Genomic DNA, 21,256 nt, shown 5'->3' on the forward strand with positions numbered 1-21,256 from the left:
AATCCCATAAAGTCTAAAACCTGTTAAAAACAAAAATTATCCTTGGATCATTATTGTTATAGCATAGGAATTCTAAGATAGTATCACAAAGACAATTTTACTTCTTAAGGAAACATTTAAGCCTTAAAAATAAAGTTATTGAGGTTATATACTGGCTTATTTTGACACAGTGCTGTCAAGAATTTAGGAATCACAAATAGAATTATCATAATAATAACACTGTAGGAGACATCTGATTGTCTTCCAGACTGTAAACATTTACTTAAAAGGAAAAAAAAATAAAAATCATTGTAGTTGTGCCAATATTTAAAAGCTATCATTTTAATTATGATTTATGGTGAGATTTTCTTTTACTTGCCCATTCTAGTCACCAGAATAAGGGTTTTTTTTTTAAATATTCCTTTTGATCCCTTTTGGTAAACAATGTGAAGAGATAAAATTTCACATAACTCAATCTAAAAATAAAGCAAAACAAAAAACAACCAAGATTTCCACACACTCTTATACTTACATAGGATTGGCAGAAATATGTTCAAGTAACATATTTGTTTTTCAATAATCTTTTGAAGTGACATATATAATGTGACATATATATCTCTGTCTTTATCTATCTGTATAAAAGCATTCCACCATTTCCGTATATTTCTAGTCAAACCGTGTGTACATGTGTAGATGGATACAGAGGGGAAAAAGAGTGAGAAACAAAGAGAGATAGACAGATACATAGAGGGAGAGAGAGATGTTAACTCTGATTGGGTATAGAGTATTTCATATATAGTATCAAGTTTCAGCATCGTTTACACAAAAGCCCAAGAGGTACCTGAGATCTTGAAATTATTTCAGTAGCCCCGGTAGTACACTTTGAGATTGCCTCACTCTCACACAGAAATCACACCCCACACTTAAAAATACAAAGTCCACAATATCTATAAAAGGCCCTCTTGATCATTAATTAGGTAATGGGAAAGTTTTGAGGTAGTGATTATTACTACTCTCTTTGCTTGCTGAATTTGTCAAAAGTAAGATGACATACACATTTTCTTGCACTTTGGTGCTTTGAACACACAGCATCATGCCATATTAAAAGTTCCATTAAGCAAGACAAGCAAAACACATACCACTATTTCTAAAAGTTGATGCAGCTGTATTACTTCTTTAGAAAGTTACCCACAGACATTTTTCTTTCACTTATCAAAGAGAGGCATACCAGAAGCAGAGGTGGTACTTGCATAATTGCCATGTTTTAATTGTCCTGAAACATTCCCACAGAATGCTGGTTCTTAACATTGTATGATGTACCAGATACAGCTTTTAAGCTATCATTTTGGTGGGAGTAGTCTTCAGGACTTTGGAGCCCAGACATCAAGGATATCAAATATGTACAAAGCTGCTCTCTCTACCCACATGTAGGACAGACATCAGAAATCAAACAGATCCTTTCTGTGGATCCTGATAAGCCCAAGAATTTCTCTCAACATAGTTATCTACTGTGTAACCACTAATTGATCCACTACAAAATAATTAGGGGCTGCAAATTGGTTTTAATTTGAGTGCTAATCTTAGAGATCAAGTTGGTAACAGAAAACTACATGCGAAAGAAGAGAAGTAAGTAAGTTTACAAAATGTCTCCACTTGAAGATGATAATTTATAGGTTAAAGTTTCAAAACAAGTATGTCTGATAAGTCAGTTTCCATATTCAGCAATTTACTGACTTAATCATGTTAGTATGTTTATGTTGTTTTCATAGTATTTCATAATTGAAATTGATCATTTCTAAAAAATTAATTTTTGCCTGTTACACTTGGAAGGATCAAATACTAACCTCTAATAATATATATGTAGTGCTCACTTTGGCAGCACCTATACTAAAATTGGAATGACATAGAGAAGATTAGCCTGGCCCCTGCACAAGGATGACATGCAAATTCATGAAGGGTTATATATTTTAAAAAAAAGAATGAGTAAAAATATGTACGTATCTGTTTCCTTCAGAGTTATAGAATGTAGATTACTAGTATGGAAAGAGATCACTCTGATGAAATAAACATTGTCTTCACTGTCACTTTACATAAGCTTATATGCTATAAAGTTAAATTTTAAGCACATTTTTCAAAAGAGATTTAATATTAATTTCCTTATGAAACGATAGCAGGAGCTGTATGCGTTTAAAAATACAACCTATGATCTAGTTATCTTATATTAATTTTATTTGCTTATCTCTATCCAAAATCCAAATGATTTGTTTTTTGAAGCACATTTACTTCACTTTGAAGACAAATAGGCAGGAGGAACTCACAGTAAAATGCTGCAATGTCTCTAACAATTACTGTTTCATTTATAAGTTATATAATTCATTAACAGTTATCATTTCATAACGTGAAATGGCAGGCACTTTATTTTTAATTATTTAATCTTAGGCAAGTTACAGAAACATTCAAATAATGATAAGGCCTTATAACAACATCCTAAGGAAATTCTAATTATATCTGCTCTTTGTTTCATCTTTGGAAAAGCAATTTAATTGACTCGAGTTAGCAAGTGCAAGGTCAGTCAAATGCCCTTTGGCCTAATTCAGAGATGCCAAGACGACTGAATGGAATACACAAGAGGAAGTTACAACTTGTTCATAAAACCTAAGTAAAGACAAAAACTCACAGCCTTAAAAATGCAAGTGGCCATCTCTGTCAATGAACAGGATTCAAGTTTTGACTGGTTGTAAAAAGGTTGGGAAAATGCTGCTTTAGATGCCATATGATACAAGGATTGGAACAACAAAGGGAGCAGTGACTACTCGAGTCTCAGTTCCAAGGACAGAGAGAGGTAGGAGATCTGAGCTCAAAGACCGAAGTACTGGGAAAAAAGGACAGGAGAGCCAGCGGTAAAGCGCGTAAAACTGAAGGCGGCTGGGGTAGAGACTGTTACAGAAGGGAAGTTTCAATTCTCAAGGTTTGCGTCTAATCGCCCACATAGCTTCGTTCATGAAGTCTTGGGTGAGAACTGTCTCTCCCTTTCCTGTTTCAGGACTCAGCCCAAAGCCTCTTTGACATTTAGCTTTCTTCCGTCGACCAGCTCCGAATTCCAGTACACTCGCGTCTACCACATCCATCTGACCCCTTCTTTTTGCAAGTAGATTTAGTTTGGGACCTTTTCCTGGCATAAAGAGCAATGAACTGCAGTGGAATTGGAAGACGTGGGTTCAAGTCTACTGCACCACTTGTTAGCAGCGAATGCTGCACTGCCAAATATCATCTTAGCATTATCCCCAGAATGAGTTTGTTCTACCTGGAATGGCAGGGGGCTCAATAAATATACTGCATGAAAATGAGAAAAAAGCTACTGTATCATACAAATTAAAACGAAATTTAAGAAATCCACAAATGGGTTGGTGATTCTGAACTTGTGGTGCAATTACGCTTGTGGATAAATTTCAAAATTTTGTGAGGAATACAAGTCACAGTCTCCCTTCTCTTCTTACAGGAAGTATATGACTCATTAAAGCTGAGAAGTATATGACTCATTAAAACTAAGTGACAAGGGACCTTATGTTTTCTTCCTACCCTCTTTAGCACCTGGCACAGCCCACATACATAAAAAGTACTCGGAAATTATTGAAAAGTGATCTGCAAAGTTTCCTTTAAAACTGGAGACAGAGACAGAGTCCTTGTCGAGTTCCGGCAGAAGTCTGAGCAGTCTGACAACATCCTGACAGTCCATTACAGTGACCAGATGGGACCTGCACATCAGCACCCGGGCGGGGGAGCCCGCCCATCCATGAACGAGGCAATTGTTTCACCTCTGTGATTACTAGACAGCATGTGCTCCGCAGGCAATAGGAGCAGATTAATCACCGTGAAACTAAGCAGGGTGCCTTATACCAAAACTTAATTTATTGGGGAGTCCACAGGGTTTCCAAGGGTTTATATTTTCTTTATTGCAAGTATTAACTAAGAATAAAGAGTGGCAATTTTCTTTTGTCAACCATGACTTGATTTCAAATGAGAATTTGTTTATTCTCAGTCTTTTCGCCTAAATAATAGGCTTCCAGGGTCACGCGTTAGATGAGAACGTCTTATGCAGCCATGAAGTGAGTTAATGAACTAGAGTCCGAAGGTCATTCTGATTTATAAAAGCATTTCTGCTTATACTCAATATAAAGCAAGCAAGTACAGGATCCCCGTGTATGAAAACCCTCGTTTTAGACTTCCTTAAGGAAAGGGAAATAACAAAGTCCTTTTCATGCTACACAAAAAAAGGGTGTTTAAATATGCCACTGAAAATTATTATAGTTAAAATTATAAACTCATTTCGATTAGTGATTTTTCTAATAACAATGATTAAAATAGGAGACCATTTTGATGAATTTCAAGTAAACTGACTAATTTTTATAATTACGTACCTCATTTTCATGTTAAATAAGGAGAAAAATAATACAAAATTACATTACAATTGCTGGGAAGAAGGAAAAAGAAACGTTAATAGAGTCATTCCATGTTTATAAATGTGACAATCTGCTCAAAAAGAAAGTCAATCTTCTTAAAGAGTGTCTGAGTTCTAGTTTTTAAGTGTTTTAAGTTTACCAATGTTTCCTTTTAAATAGTTCTGATTGGTTTTTGGTTAATAAACAAAAGAATTAAAGTTCTTAAACGTGAGGACCTAAATTTTATTAGCAAGGTGAAATGAAATTATCTCAAGTTATTCCATAAAAATATGGAGTTCTCTTTTAGGTAGGTTATACATTTATATTGCTTTGATACATTGCTTTCTCATTTTAAAACCCATGGGAAAACTTCCTTGTTTTCTGCCAGAAACATATTTAGTGCTTTTTACCTTAAAAACAAACATCAATTACATTAAACATAAAAATTTTAAGTATTATACTGCTTTTGCCTTCAACACTGTAAATTTAGCTAATAGGTTTTTGTTGGGGCCTGGTTAATAATCTTCACCTTTGTTTAGTTAACATGACAATTCTTTGAACATTTTATGTAAAACATTTAATTTTCACACATATCAGTTTCAAGAGAAAATATTTTTAATTAAATAAAAATAAAAAAGATAAGTATTGTCTCAAAATGAAAGTAAACTATTTGAAGACTAATTGTTAGATTATTTAAAAATGGATCACTGCATGTCCTACACTCTCATTTATTAGATTCTCGGTTATGGCTTAGCTTTGCTAGAACCCAACAGAAATAATGCTATTGAAAAACATGGGAAACAAGATGTAAAACAGCAAATGTTTTGAATATGGCTATTAATATCCAAAATGCAAATAATACTAATAAGGATACTGACATTCCCCATTTGGTTACTCCTATGATTCTAGCGTGTATACATCAGGAATGATATACAATGAGCTTGCCTGTTATATTTGGAAGTAAAGCAAAATTCTTTTGAGAGCTCATTTTATGGCTTAGACAGTAGAGCAAGATGTTAAAAAAAGAAATTTTAGCTGAGAAAAAATTTTAAATGAGATGCTAGCTGAGGATGCAAAAATCTTCAAAGTAGGTGGCCAAGAATCATTTAGATGATTTCACCTATGTTCAAGCTATACAATAGTTGGACACTGGAACTTACAAAGTTTTTTCCTTTCCCTTGAGAAGGATATTTTGTCTGAGACAGTTGTGTCATGTGTCTTACAAGCCCCAGGGTGAGAAGCAGGTGCCAGGGAAGGGGCTTCGATGGGACCTCGAGAAGCACTTACTGTTGAACATGCCATTTGTGGGACATTGTGGACAAATGTCTAAAGGGTGAGAGAGACTGACAGGTTTCAGTGGACACAGAGGCCAGGCTCAGTGGCTATACTGATATCAACCTGAACTTCTAGAGTGTGCCAGGAAAATACACAAGACAGCTTCCTATGGAACAGATGGGAGACATGGTCATGCAAAAATTTGATGGCATGAGGTCACCTTAGGTCCTGTTCAAGAAGGCTGAGTGAAAAGACTTCAGAAGTTAACACCTGGTGGAACTGCAACCTGTCTCAGATAAAGAATGAGGACACACCAGTCAGAGGAGAAATGCAGTCACGCTTATCCAGAAAACTGCAAGGGAAAGAAGTCCAGAAAGAGGAAATTCCAGAAACTCACAGAGGGACCAATGAAAGAAAAGTCACCCTTCTTTAAACGTCTGACAAGACCAGAAAGTTGAGAAGTGAGGTCCCTCTGACAATGGCAAAAGACATTTTCCTGAACCCCTCTCCTCTTCTCTTCTCCTGATACGACACCATAGGGTCAGACACTGACTGTAACAGCTTAGAGAAGAGGAGGAATGCAGTCAGGGTCAGGAGAGAAGAAGCCTCTGAACAACTCCCTTCTCAGGAACCTGCCCTCCCTCCCATGGCGTGCCCAAATGCAGACAGGTAGAGCGAGCGAAGGTTCAATTTTAAATGAGGTTGGACACTCTGTTACATTAGACTGGACCTTTTAATTGCTGGAAAACAACTGTCTGTACTCTCTAAGAGTGACCTTGAAAGCCATGGGGTCTGCTGGAGTCATCAAACAGGTCCAGGGAGAAGACCCAGTCCCACAGAGCAGATTGAAAGGGACTGTGGGAGGTAAAATAAAGTTGTTTATTATTATACCCCATGAGTTGACATAACGGTTGCTGCTGGATTAGTAGGTAAAATAAATAACAACTGTAGTCTCAGAATAAGTTTATTTCTCACTGGTCTACTCATCTGTCTCTATAACCCACTTGAAAAACAAGACAGAAGAAAGAAAACCAAGAAACAAATGCTTCATTAATAGATACAAAAGCAGTACTTAGCTGTCCAAAATGAGTAACATTTTCAGATGGAAGGATACCAACAATTCATTAACTCAAGAAGCCAACTGAGTAGCATAACCAGAGAGGATTGGACATTTTTTTTTTTACTGTCAACCATGACTCCATTAAAAAAAAGGGAGAGAAGGAGAGAGGGAGAGACTTTCAGCTTGTATATATTACTCCTAAAGTTTACATAGAGAGGGCTCTGGATTTTACATGAATTATTGCTAGGACTACTTAAGGCCAGCTGAGGTGGAGAAAGTTCACTTGTAGTCAGTGACAGATGCCATGTAGTTTAGGATAATTTGTTTAGAAACCATAGGTCCTTAAACCATATTGTACAAGTGTCAAACACTTTCATTATTATGATGTCTACACTGAACAGGTTTCTCATGCATCACTTATAAATTAATGATAAATGGATATAAATGTCTAGAGTTGACCACATTTTTCAAGGACTACTAAAATTCCTCTGATTCTAGAGATGGGGTAGGTTAAGGGCAGGGAAACCTAGTTTCTTTAACGTAAACTATGAGGAATTTACACATGGAGGGGAGAAATGACTCTTCTACTCTATTTCTCCAACATGTTTTCCCCCATCCTAGTTGGACAAGGAAATAATAAACCTTGCGGTCCAAATACAAACTATTTAATTAAAGTGTTAACAATAATTTACATTTACTCATCCATTTTGGACTAATTCAAATCCCATGCACAACATGTGATCTTTTTTCCCCCTCCCTGAATTCCTACTATGTGATCTGTCTCATTATTTTGGACATTTAAAATTTTTCTGACTTGTCTTATTTTAACTGTGTTATGTCTTATCTTCCTAAGTAGGGCATGAGTAATGACAAGACCTGAGTTTTATATTCTGTTAGACGTTCTTAGCACCAAGAGTAGATACTCAAATTTTTCTATGAAAATAATAAACAAACAAAAAACCCTGACTAAAGTAGGACAAAATAAAGAAAATTATTCAAAGTTCAGTTACTAAAAAGTATTCCAAGTTTTACTTCTACAAACACATACAATAAATTTCAATCCCAGAGACTGACAAAACCAAATCAATCAAAGCAGCATTATTCTAGACATAATTCTGCTAGAAAATACTTTCAATGACACTTGTCATATTTAGTTATTTGATTTTTTAAAAATATGTTCTCTGTACATTAAATATTTAGTGGATAATGCTAAAAACTAGTACTACAGAATAATGATGTAGTCTTTAATTCTCTGAGTTAAGTTGTAATGTATTCCCTCCTGACAATGTCACCCTCAACAACAGTTAACAATACTGAAGGGAGAAAACTGACAGAGTATCAGCAAATGCGAAGAAATCTGCAGCAGATTAGATTTTACAAAGCTTAGATTAAATAATCATAGAGAAGTTTTATAGCGGCAAATGAACTCTTACATAAGCAAGAGAAGTATTTGTACATGTTAGCAGATTTTTCAATCTTTACAATGCAGTGTGGAGAAAAATTATTTCAAGGATTTTTACTTGCAATGAATACTTTCCAAGATATCTCCTGAAAGAAAAACAAATCCTTCCAGAAAATTTCCTTGTAGAACTAGCTAATCTTTATAATTTTCTCTGGAGAGAAAATATACACTCTTCTTTCTGATTGTCTGAGAAAACTTTTATGATAGCTTCAGGAAATCTACGTTAATTAGAAAAAAAAGTCCCCTAAGCAAATTATTTTTTTTCAGAAAACATGTTTTCTACTCCCTCTCTTTAAGGGTAGTGATCAACGTGATTGATTCCTGAACACTTCTTCCACCTAAAGCAGTTGATTCATATAAGCAAATCATAGTTTCCCCACCACTCTTTCAAGTAAGCTTACGAATTGGAATTGACATGTTCCTGGCCAATGAGATGTGAGGGAGAGTTCTTTAAAAGGTTTCCTTGGTGGGCCTCCCTGGTGGCGCAGTGGTTGAGAGTCCGCCTGCCGATGCAGGGGACATGGGTTCGTGCCCCAGTCCGGGAAGATCCCACATGCCGTGGAGCGGCTGGGCCCATGAGCCATGGCCGCTGAGCCTGAGTGTCCAGACCCTGTGCTCTGCAACGGGAGAGGCCACAACAGTGAAAGGCCCGCGTACCCCAAGAGAAAAAAAAAAAAAAAAAAAAAAGGTTTCCTTGCTCCTAAGGATGAGACATAGTGAGTAATGGTCTTTTATTCCTTTACATTTCCTTGTCTGAATGTGACTCATGAAACTGTTATAGCCACTTTGCTACCAACCTAAGGATAATGCCAACACCAACAATGGCAGACAGAAGAGACAGAAAGAACTGGATTATTCACAACATTGTTAAGTAGATGATATTACCATTTACATAGCCACTCAAACTCTGTACATTATTCTTATTCTATAATATAACAGATTTCCTTATTTTTTACCAGCCCAAGTAAGATGTCTTTTAAGCTGACAGCACACTAATTGATTAAAGAGTAGTATATTGGTCTCACACTCAAGAGAGGAAAAGATAACAAAATTACCAACTCAAAAAACAAAATGAACATTATTTAGTATCCTTTATGTGTAAGATACTGTACTATGTACTAAAGGAGAATCAGAAGTGCAGAAAAAACAGTTCCTCTATTCAAGGAGTATATAATTAAGAGGGTCATATATTTACACAAATGGATAATAATAGTTCTATCAGATAGGACATCTGACACTGGTATAAATATATAAAATGCTCTAGTAAACACAAAGAAGAGTTATGTCTCCTGAGGTAAAAGCAGTATTAGGTAAGTGCCTTCAAAAACAAAGAGTGAGATGAGCAAGAAAGTGAATGTCAATTTCACAAAGTTGTAGCAAAAGCACAAAACTTGAAAGCTATTCATTTTGTAACATGGCAGTTACAGTAAAGGAAAGAGAGAAAGAGGAAAGCAGAAAGTAAAGTACTAGTGAGGGAACGAGGAAGAGTGGATAAAAATGAGACTGGAAACAGAGCAGAAATGGGTAGGAAGGGCCTTAGAAGTCAATACTGGAAACAGAGCAGAAATGGGTGGCAAGGGCCTTGAAGTTTATTCAAGTTCCTTGGAAATCAAGAACTCCCAGAAGCGTGTAAACAGGGAAGAAATATGATCAGATTTTTGTTTTCTAAGAGATAATACGACGGTCATGGTGAATGGATGAGATGGGGAGAAAAAGGAGATTCTCTTTCACAAGATAAACCCAGATGAATAATGGTATTATCATTTATACTAGAGAAAAATATTGAAGGGCTTGCCACCTTCTCAGCATGGCCTATCGGCTGAGGCTTTTGTTGGGGCTGCATCACAGCTTGGTTCTCCCCTTGTCTAATGCTACTTCCTTAGTGATGCCCTCACAAGTGTTGATCCCAAGAACACTCCCTTACCAATAGCCTATAAGCTAATCTTCATATCATAGGTGGCCTCTGGGGGAACTCAACCTACAACAAAACTGTTGGGAGTGGTTAAATACAGTTCCACACCTTTGTCCTTGGAATGGCATCACTTATGTCTGCATCTGATTACTCCATTTTGATCTAGTGTTGCGGGAATAGCATGTTGAATCAATGTGCATTATCTGTCCCACACCTGTCCCAGAGAGGAATCCACAGGGTACCTAAACTAAAGAGAGGCCTCAGGGAGCAACTCTAGAAAAAGCCTACTTAAAAACTGAGGCATCACATCCCTGGTGATGCTTATACTTGCCCTTAGGTCTATTAAGATCCTGTAGAAATAATTTTTTTAAAAAAGATCAGAATATTATCTCTCATCAAAATCTCAGAGAGTTAAAAAAAAAAAATTCAGTCTACTTAATTTTTACTTTCTAGATGGAAGGAATGCCCTGAAAGGTCTAATTTTGACTTTCTCCCTCTACAGCCATTTACTCATCAAAGTTTATCGATCATATACCTGCCCCATTCATTGCAGAAGACTCAAAATCTAGTCTGAACAGAGTAAAGATAATAACAAGGATATTATTAAATATTTATTATGAAAATACTTTTGTAAACGATTTTGCTATTACTTCTGGTGATTCCACTTTAAAGGCTTGTGACAAATATGAAATCAATCGCTATTTTTCAACAGGCACTTCAAATAAACATATATCCTAAATTTTGATACTTCAAATACCCTCTATAGAATTTTTTTTTAATTTCCCAGAGGAAAAACTTCCCAACCAGTCACTCATAACTCAATTATGTGTTGTAGATTGCTTTAACTCTAAAGAATACAATGGACATCCTTCAGCCCCAGAGTCCCAACATGTGTGGTTTCTTCCACAGAGCAGTCTGGATTTTTGCGGAGGGGCACTGAGCCAACGCAAACCACGTAGGTCTAAACACTGCTAAACTACTACATCTTGACACTTACTTGCTACTGTGGAGTAAGTACCTTTTAGCACTGGTGTGATTTATATCAATTTTAAAGGTGGATACCTACATAAACATAAATTCTTACCTTTACATGCGTAATCCCTTTATGAATGGTTCATTTTACAAAGATAAAGAAAAATCAGTTAGGCAGAAAATCTCTAGTACAGACCCTAATTTTATAATGTGTTCAAATGACCATTTATTTCAATAACATCATACGGGAAAGCAATATTTCACAAACATTTATTTTATTAAATATTAGCACATTTCAAGCATGGAATGTGGCCAAAGAGAGATTTGCTTAAAATAGCCACAGAAGGAAGTTAGCTATCAGAATTTATTTTAAGCAATGATCTAATACACTCAGTTCAGATAAATGGACTTTTTCTTCCAATCCCTGAAGGCAGAGAACAGCACAAGAACAAATCTCCTTAAAAGTATGAATTGATTTTTGCTATTTTCTAAGACTGAGACATATTTGGAAAAATGCTTTGTTAGCTATGTAGTGTCTTTTAAAGCAAAACTGCAAAGTTGAATAGGACTTTCTTTGGACTCTTTCATAAAAAGACTCATCCCCTACTAAGATATTTACTGATGATTTAGATATTAGTTGATACCATCTATAGGCTATACTAGGAGCATGAGTACTTAAAAAAAAATTCCTAAGGAAAAAATATACCCTTAAGAATAAATGGGGAGGACCTTCAAGATGGCAGAAGAGTAACACGCAGAGATCACCTTCCTCCCCACAGATACACCAGAAATACATCTACACGTGGAACAACTCCTAAAGAACACCTACTGAACGCTGGCAGAAGACCTCAGACCTCCCAAAAGGCAAGAAACTCCCCACGTACCTGGGTAGGGCAAAAGAAAAAAGAATAAACAGAGACAAAAAAATAGGGACGGGACCTGTGCCAGTGGGAGGGAGCTGTGAAGGAGGAAAGGTTTCCACACACTAGGAAGGCCCTTCGCGGGCGAAGACTGCGGGTGGCGGAGGGGGAAGCTTCGGAGCTGCGGAGGAGAGCGCAGCAACAGGGGTGCGGAGGGCAAAGCCGAGAGATTCCCGCACAGACAATCGGTGCCGACCGGCACTCACCAGCCCGACAGGCTTGTCTGCTCACCGGCCGGGGCGTGCGGGGCTGGGGGCTGAGGCTCGGGCTTCGGTCGGAGCACAGGGAGAGGACTGGAGTTGTCGGCGTGAACACAGCCTGAAGCGGTTAGTGCGCCACGGCTGGCCGGGACGGAGTCCGGGAAAAAGTCTGGACCTGCCGAAGAGGTAAGAGACTTTTTCTTGCCTCTTTGTTTCCTGACGCGCAAGGAGAGGGGATTAAGAGCGCCGCTAAAAGGAGCTCCACAGACGGGCGCGAGCCGCGGCTATCAGCGCGGACCCCAGAGACGGGCGTGAGACGCTAAGGCTGCTGCTGCTGCCACCAAGAAGCCTGTGAGCAAGCACAGGTCACTATCCACACCTCCCCTCCCGAGAGCCTGTGCAGCCTGCCACTGCCAGGGTCCCGGGATCCAGGGTCAACGTCCCCGGGAGAACGCACCGCGCGCCTCAAGCTGGTGCAACGTCACAACAGCCTCTGCCGCCGCAGGCTCGCCCCGCACTCAGTGCCCCTCCCTCCCCCCGGCCTGAGTGAGCCAGAGCCCCCGAATCAGTGGCTCCTTTAACCCCGTTTGAGCAAAGAACAGATGCCCTCAGGCGACCTACACGCAGAGGCAGGGCCAAATACAAAGCTGAACGCCGGGAGCTGTGCGAACAAAGAAGAGAAAGGAAAATTTCTCCCAGCAGCCTCAGAAGCAGCGGATTAAAGCTCCACAATCAACTTGATGTACCCTGCATCTGTGGAATACATGAATAGACAACGAATCATCCCAAATTGAGGAGGTGGACTTTGGGAGCAAAGATATATATTTTTTCCCCCTTTTTCTCTTTTTGTGAGTGTGTATGTGTATGCTTCTGTGTGTGATTTTTGTCTGTATAGCTTTGCTTTTACCATTTGTCCTAGGGTTCTGTCTGTCCTAGATTTTCTCCCTTTTATTCTGAGTCGTGTGGTTGAAAGGCTCTTAGTGCTCCATCCAGGAGTCAGTGCTGTACCTCTGAGGTGGGAGAGCCAACTTCAGGACACTGGTCCACAAGAGACTTCCCAGCTCCAAGTAATACCAAAGGGTGAAAATCTCCCAGAGATCTCCATCTCAACGCCAAGACCCAGCTTCACTCAATGACCAGCAAGCTACAGTGCTGGACACCCTATGCCAAACAATTAACAAGACAGGAACACAACCCCACCCATTAGCACAGAGGCTGCCTAAAATCATAATAAGGCCACAGACACCACAAAACACGCCACCAGACATTGACCTGCCCACGAGAAAGACAAGATCCAGCCTCAGCCACCAGAACACCGGCACTAGTCCCCTCCACCAGGAAGCCTACAAAACCCGATGAACCAACCTTAGCCACTGGGGACAGATACCAAAAACAACGGGAACTACGAACATGCAGCCTGTGAAAAGGAAACCCCAAACACAGTAAGTTAAGCAAAATGAGAAGACAGATAAACACACAGCAGATGAAGGAGCAAGGTGAAAACCCACCACACCTAACAAATGAAGAGGAAATAGGCAGTCTACCTGAAAAAGAATTCAGAATAATGATGGTAAAGATGATCCCAAATCTTGGAAATAGAATAGAGAAAATGCAAGAAACATTTAACAAGGACCTAGAAGAATGAAAGAGCAAACAAACAATGATGAACAACACAATAAATGAAATGAAAAATTCTCTAGAAGGAAACTATAGCAGAATAACTGAGGCAGAAGAACGGATAAGTGACCTGGAAGATAAAATAGTGGAAATAACTGCTGCAGAGCAGAATAAAGAAAAAAGAATGAAAAGAACTGAGGACAGTTTCAGAGACCTCTGGGACAACATTAAATGCACCAACATTCAAATTATAGGGGTCCCAGAAGAAGAAGAGAAAAAGAAAGGGACTGAGAAAAGAGTGAAGCGATTATAGTTGAAAACTTCCCTAATATGGGAAAGGAAATAGTTAATCAAATCCAGGAAGCACAGAGAGTCCCATACGGGATACATCCAAGGACAAACACGCCAAGACACATATTAATCAAACTGTCAAAAATTAAATACAAAGAAAACATATTAAAAGCAGCAAGGGAAAAACAACAAATAACACACAAGGGAATCCCCATAAGGTTAACAGCTGATCTTTCAGCAGAAACTCTGCAAGCCAGAGGGAGTGGCAGGACATATTTAAAGTGATGAAGGAGAAAAACCTACAACCAAGATTACTCTACCCAGCAAGGATCTCATTCAGATTTGATGGAGAAATTAAAACCTTTACAGACAAGCAAAAGCTAAGAGAATTCAGCACCACCAAACCAGCTTTACAACAAATGCTAAAGGAACTTCTCTAGGCCGGAAACACAAGAGAAGGAAAAGACCTATGATAACAAACCCAAAACAATGAAGAAAATGGGAATAGGAACATATATACTGATACTTACCTTAAATGTAAATGTATTAAATGCTCCAACCAAAAGACATAGACTGGCTGAATGGATACAAAAACAAGACCCATATATATGCTGTCTAAACGAGACGCACTTCAGACCTAGGGATACATACAGACTGAAAGTGAGGGGATGGAAAAAGATATTCCATGCAAATGGAAATCAAAAGAAAGATGGAGTAGCAATTCTCATATCAGACAAAATAGACTTTAAAATAAAGAATATTAGAAGAGACAAAGAAGGACACTACATAATGATCAAGAGATCGATCCAAGGAGAAAATATAACACTTGTAAATATTTATGCACCCAACATAGGAACACCTCAATACATAAGGCAAATACTAACAGCCATAAAAGGGGAAATCGACAGTAACACATTCATAGTAGAGGACTTTAACACCCCACTTTCAGCAATGGACAGATCATCCAAAATGAAAATAAATAAGGAAACACAAGCTTTAAATGATACATTAAAGAAGATGTACTTAATTGATATTTACAGGACATTCCATCCAAAAACAACAGAATACACATTCTTCTCAAGGGCTCATGGAACATTCTCCAGGGTAGATCATATCTTGGGTCACAAATCAAGCCTTGGTAAATTTAAGAAAATTGAAATCATATCAAGTATCTTTTCTGACCACAAGGCTATGAGAGTAGATTTCGATTACAGGATAAAATCTGTAAAAAATACAAACACATGGAGGCTAAACAATATACTACTTAATAACCAAGAGATCACTGAAGAAATCAAAGAGGAAATCAAAAAATACCTAGAAACAAATGACAATGAAAACACGACAACCCACAACCTATGGGATGCAGCAAAAGCACTTTTAAGAGGGACGTTTATAGCAATACAATCCTACCTTAAGAAACAAGAAACATCTCAAACAACCTAACCTTACACCTAAAGCAATTAGAGAAAGAAGAACAAAAATCCCCAAAGTTAGCAGAAGGAAAGAAATCATAAAGATCAGATCAGAAATAAATGAAAAAGAAATAAAGGAAACAACAGCAAAGATCAATAAATCTAAAAGCTGGTTCTTTGAGAAGATAAACAAAATTGATAAACCATTAGCCAGACTCAACAAGAAAAAAAGGCAGAAGACTCAAATCAATAGAATTAGAAATGAAAAAGCAGAAGTAACAACTGACACTGCAGAAATACAAAGGATCATGAGAGATTACTACAAGCAACTCTATGCCAATAAAATGGACAACCTGGAAGAAATGGACAAATTCTTAGAAATGCACAACCTGCCAAGGCTGAATCAGGAAGAAATAGAAAATATGAACAGACCAATCACAAGCACTGAAATTGAAACTGTGATTAAAAATCTTGCAACAAACAAAAGCCCAGGATCAGATGGCTTCACAGGCGAATTCTATCAAACATTTAGAGAAGAGATAATACCTACTCTTCTCAAACTCTTCCAAAATATAGCAGAGGGAGGAACACTCCCAAGCTCATTCTACGAGGCCACCATCACCCTGATACCAAAACCAGACAAAGATGTCACAAAGAAAGAAAACTACAGGCCAATATCACTGATGAACATAGATTCAAAACTCCTCAACAAAATACTAGCAAACAGAATCCAACAGCACATTAAAGGATCATACACCATGATCAAGTGGGGTTTATCCCAGGAATGCAAGGATTCTTCAGTATACGCCAATCAATCAATGTGATACACCATATTAACAAATTGAAGGAGAAAAACGATATACAGTCATCTCAATCGATGCAGAGAAAGCTTTCGACAAAATTCAACACCCATTTATGATAAAAACCCTCCAGAAAGTAAGCATAGAGGGAACTTTCCTCAACATGATAAAGGCCATATATGACAAACCCACAGCCAACATCGTTCTCAATGGTGAAAAACTGAAACCCTTTCCACTAAGGTCAGGAACAAGACAAGGTTGCCCACTCTCACCACTATTACTCAACATTGTTTTGGAAATTTTAGCCACACGAATCAGAGAAGAAACAGAAGTAAAAGGAATCCAAATCGGAAAAGAAGAAGTAAAGCTGTCACTGTTTGCAGATGACATGATACTGTACATAGAGAATCCTAAAGATGCTACCAGAAAACTACCAGAGCTAATCAATGAATTTGGTAAAGTAGCAGGATACAAAATTAATGAACAGAAATCTCTGGCGTTCCTATACACTAATGATGAAAAATCTGAAAGTGTAATTAAGAAAACACTCCCATTTACAACTGCAACACAAAGAATAAAATATGTAGGAATAAACCTAATGAAGGAGACAAAACACCTGTATGCAGAAAATTATAAGACACTGATGAAAGAAATTAAAGATGATACAAATAGATGGAGAGATATACCATGTTCTTGGATTGGAAGAATCAATATTGTGAAAATGACTCTACTACCCAAAGCAATCTACAGATTCAATGCAATCCCTACCAAACTACCAATGGCAATTTTCACAGAACTAGAACAAAAAATTTCATAATTTGTGTGGAAACACAGAAGACTCCGAATAGCCAAAGCAATCTTGAGAACGAAAAACGGAGCTGGAGGAATCAGGCTCCCCGACTTCAGACTATACGACAAAGCTACAGTAATCAAGACAGTATGGTACTGCACAAAAACAGAAATATAGATCAATGGAACAGGATAGAAAGCCCAGAGATAAACCTACGCACATATGGTCACCTTATCTTTGATGAAGGAGGCAAGGATATTCAGTGGAGAAAAGACAGCCTCTTCAATAAGTAGTGCTGGGAAAACTGGGCAGCTACATGTAAAAGATTGAAATTAGAACACTCCCTAACACCATACACAAAAGTGAACTCAAAATGGATTAAAGACCTAAATGTAAGGCCAGACACTATCAAACTCTTAGAGGAAGACATAGGCAGAACATTCTATGACATAAATCACAGCAAGATCCTTTTTGACCCATCTCCTTGAGAAATGGAAATAAAATCAAAAATAAACAAATGGGACCTAATGAAACTTCAAAGCTTTTTCAGAGCAAAGGAAACCATAAACAAGACCAAAAGACAACCGTCAGAATGGGAGAAAATATTTGCAAATGAAGCAACTGACAAAGGATTTATCTCCAAAATTTACAGGCAGCTCATGCAGCTCAATATCAAAAAAAAAAAAAACAACCCAATCCAAAAATAGGCAGAAGATCTAAATAGACTTTTCTCCAAAGCAGATATACAGATTGCCAACAAACACATGAAAGAATGCTCAACATCATTAATCATTAGAGAAATGCAAATCAAAACTACAATGAGATATCATCTCACACCAGTCAGAATAGCCATCATCAAAAAATCTACAAACCGTAAATGCTGGAGAGGGTGTGGAGAAAAGGGAACCCTCTTCCACTGTTGGTGGGAATGTAAATTGATACAGCCACTATGGAGAACAGTACGGTGGTTCCTTAAAAAACTGAACAAATTACCATACGACCCAGCAATCCCAGTACTGGGCATATACCCTGAGAAAACCATAATTCAAAAAGAGTCATGTACCAAAGTGTTCATTGCAGCTCTATTTACAATAGCCAGGACATGTAAGCAACCTAAGTGTCCATCGACAGATGAATGGATAAAGAAGATGTGGCACATATATACAATGGAATATTACTCAGCCATAAAAAGAAACAAAATTGAGTTATTTGTAGTGAGGTGGATGGACCTAGAGTCCGTCATACAGAGTGAAGTAAGTCAGAAAGAGAAAAACAAATACCGTATGCTAACACATATTTATGGAATCTAAGAAAAAAAAAAAGTTTATGAAGAACCTAGGGGCAAGACGGGAATAAAGACACAGACCTACTAGAGAATGGACTTGAGGATATGGGGAAGGGGAAGGGTAAGCTGTGACAAAGTCAGAGAGTGGCATGGACATATATACACTACCAAACGTAAAATAGATAGTGGGAAGCAGCTGCATAGCACAGGGAGATCAGCTGGGTGCTTTGTGACCACCTAGAGGGGTCGGATAGGGAGGGTGGGAGGGCGGGAGACACAAGAGGGAAGAGATATGGGAACATATGTATAGGTATAACTGATTCACTTTGTTATAAAGCAGAAACTAACACACCATTGTAAAGCAATTATACTCCAATAAAGATGTTTAAAAAAAAAAGAATGGAATGGAGCTGTAATAGCAGAATGAAAGGACAAGTTTTTCAAATTCTAGCACATAATCAGCCGTTTATTCCACCTTACTGTAAACAATATCTGGGCTGCAGAATAATTCCAAAACAAATAAGATAACCTTATGAGTTTGTGTGTTTGGAATAACACAAGTCAAGAACAACTACTGGAAATATTTTAGCCCTCATTCTTCTTCTAGAAACACAGATTACATGGAATGCATGCATATACATTTGCATTCAAAGATTATTTCTTTATCATACCTGAGCATTCATAAAACATTATTCCTTTTCCTTTGGTGGACCTCAAAAATGTGTGGAAGTACTATTTAAAAATTAAGTGATTAGAAGAGCAAAAACATTGTTTCTAATGCATGTGTTCATTAAGTGATAGTAACACATATGGTGACAAATATTTTGCCTATGTAGACTGAAGCCCTGAGTGCTGATATAACTCAAATAACTGAACAACTGATATTTATTTTACTAACTCAAAATTAGAGGGTTAAGTTAAAGTGGTCATTGTAAGTGAAAGCCGTATGAAGCTTCAAAGTCCCAGAATGACCTACACATAACTCTGAATAGGAAGAAGTCTCTAAAAACTCAGTGTTGGGAACTATTGACCTGAAATCTTGAAATGGCTCCTTATATTTCTTTTGCAGCAGTATTTCTTCTGGCAAAGAAGAGAAAGAAAAACAATCAAAGATACCTCATAGATGCAGAATAGGTCATATATTATGTCTTCTCATCAGTCATTCAACTCTTCTAGTCTTGGTATCCATTTTTGTTTGCGTAGATATTGATATTTACTAAATTACTGGCTAACAATAATTGATAAAACAGAGTGACAGTCTTTTCTTTGGGTATCACAGTGCTAGTTGAAAATGTAGGATACAACAGCAATTGCTTTTTGGGTTTTGAATAACTAGTATATATTTCTTTTAAGTGCTAAGATTGTTCTTAATGAGCCCACAAGTGAGGCGTTATTCATCTTCCCTACCTGAATGTGACTGAGCCATAGAAGAAACTTGCTCAGATATAAAAGGAGAGTGTGGAGAAACCAGTGTGGTGCTAAAATGCTACCAGAGCCACACTATCGTTAAGTATGCTTATTCATTGAAAATTAATAAAAATTTAATTTTACAATAATTGCTATAGATATAAATGTTAATATTTCATGAATAACTCATTTTCCAGCTTTTAAATCCAAAACTTTGCATTTCTGTTATGTAAAGTAGTATCCATTTACTAACTTTTCATGCCTTTCATTCAGATTTTCAAAGGTTTTAGTATTACACTCACTCTTGTACTTAAATCCATAAAAATCCAAAAACATGTATCAGAGGCAATAAGTTCTTTTAACATGTTCTTTTTTGACATGTAAATGACCTACTGCATTTGACACTGAATCACTTAAAACAAAACAAAAGCGAAGGAAAAGGGCATAGATGAAAATAAATGCATTCAGTAAACTATATAGAAATAAACTGACCTTCTTAAAATTTTTGTTTATGTCAACCAGACTGAGCAGGAAGATGTGGTCCTTGGCTCCCAGCAGCAGCCTGCCCCTCTCCTCATCCAACAAAGTGGTTTGGAAATCCAGTCCTTCCGATGAGCCCAAAAAGGGAATACAGCTATTTGAAAGCAGCAAGTCTACGGGGAAGTAAAAGAAGGATAAAAACAAAGAAAAAATTCTGAATAAGCAAAATCTTTATTTGCCTCCATACACACACTGTTCCACTTTGTAAATGCATATACACAGCATGAAAGCTCCAATTTAGATATATGAAAACAATATACAGTTTTTAGCACATACTCATTTAGCAAGAGATGGAACTTATATTTGTATTTTATTGACATGTTTATCTTATTATCAAAAATGAATATAAAACATGTTAACACAAAAGCAATAAATGCAAAATTTCTCACAACGCTGTTTTACCTTTTTTTTAAATACCTTTTCTAAAATAAATCTACTTATCTATTTTTGGCTGCATTGGGTATTCATTGCTGCACATGGGCTTTCTCTAGTTGCGGCAGGTGAGCGGGGGCTACTCTTCATTGCAGTGTCCAGGTAGTCGTGGTACACGGGCTTAGTTGCTCTACGGAACGTGGGATCTTCCCGGACCAGGGTTCGAACCTGTGCCTCCTGCATTGGCAGGCGGAGTCTTAACCACTGCGCCACCAGGGAAGTCCCTGCCTTCTTAAGTTATAAATTAAAGCATCTACCAACTACAGTAAGATTTGCAAACTGATCAAATTATCAATGTATGCAAAGTAAGCAGCAAACTAAGTGTGTGATAAATCTCAGGCATTTTTTTTCCCCTTCTACTTTTGATAGTGTTCAGATTGACCCCATGTCTGGAAGATTACACGATGCCTATTTCACATATACAGCAAGATGTAAACAAAGAAGCAATGGATTCTGAAGGAGA

General features: G+C 37.6%; 1 protein-coding gene and 1 non-coding gene across 2 annotated transcripts in view; one reads left to right on the plus strand and one right to left on the minus strand.

Annotated features, from left to right (window-relative positions):
* The window catches only part of SEMA3D (semaphorin 3D), a 134,997-nt gene that overhangs the window by 89,701 nt on the left and 24,040 nt on the right, over positions 1-21,256 (minus strand). Inside the window, exon 2 of the mRNA XM_029233706.1 lies at positions 20,314-20,474. Within this exon, the coding sequence (XP_029089539.1) occupies positions 20,314-20,474 (161 nt within the window). The remainder of the gene's footprint in view (positions 1-20,313; positions 20,475-21,256) is intronic.
* On the plus strand, positions 1,843-1,949 carry LOC114902183. The gene has a single exon (XR_003795407.1). It is a non-coding gene; the product is annotated as a U6 spliceosomal RNA (small nuclear RNA).

The sequence above is a fragment of the Monodon monoceros genome, unplaced genomic scaffold (genome assembly GCF_005190385.1).
Source record: "Monodon monoceros isolate NGI ecotype Baffin Bay Population unplaced genomic scaffold, NGI_Narwhal_1 Super_Scaffold_2, whole genome shotgun sequence".
Classification (NCBI taxonomy): Eukaryota; Metazoa; Chordata; class Mammalia; order Artiodactyla; family Monodontidae; genus Monodon; species Monodon monoceros.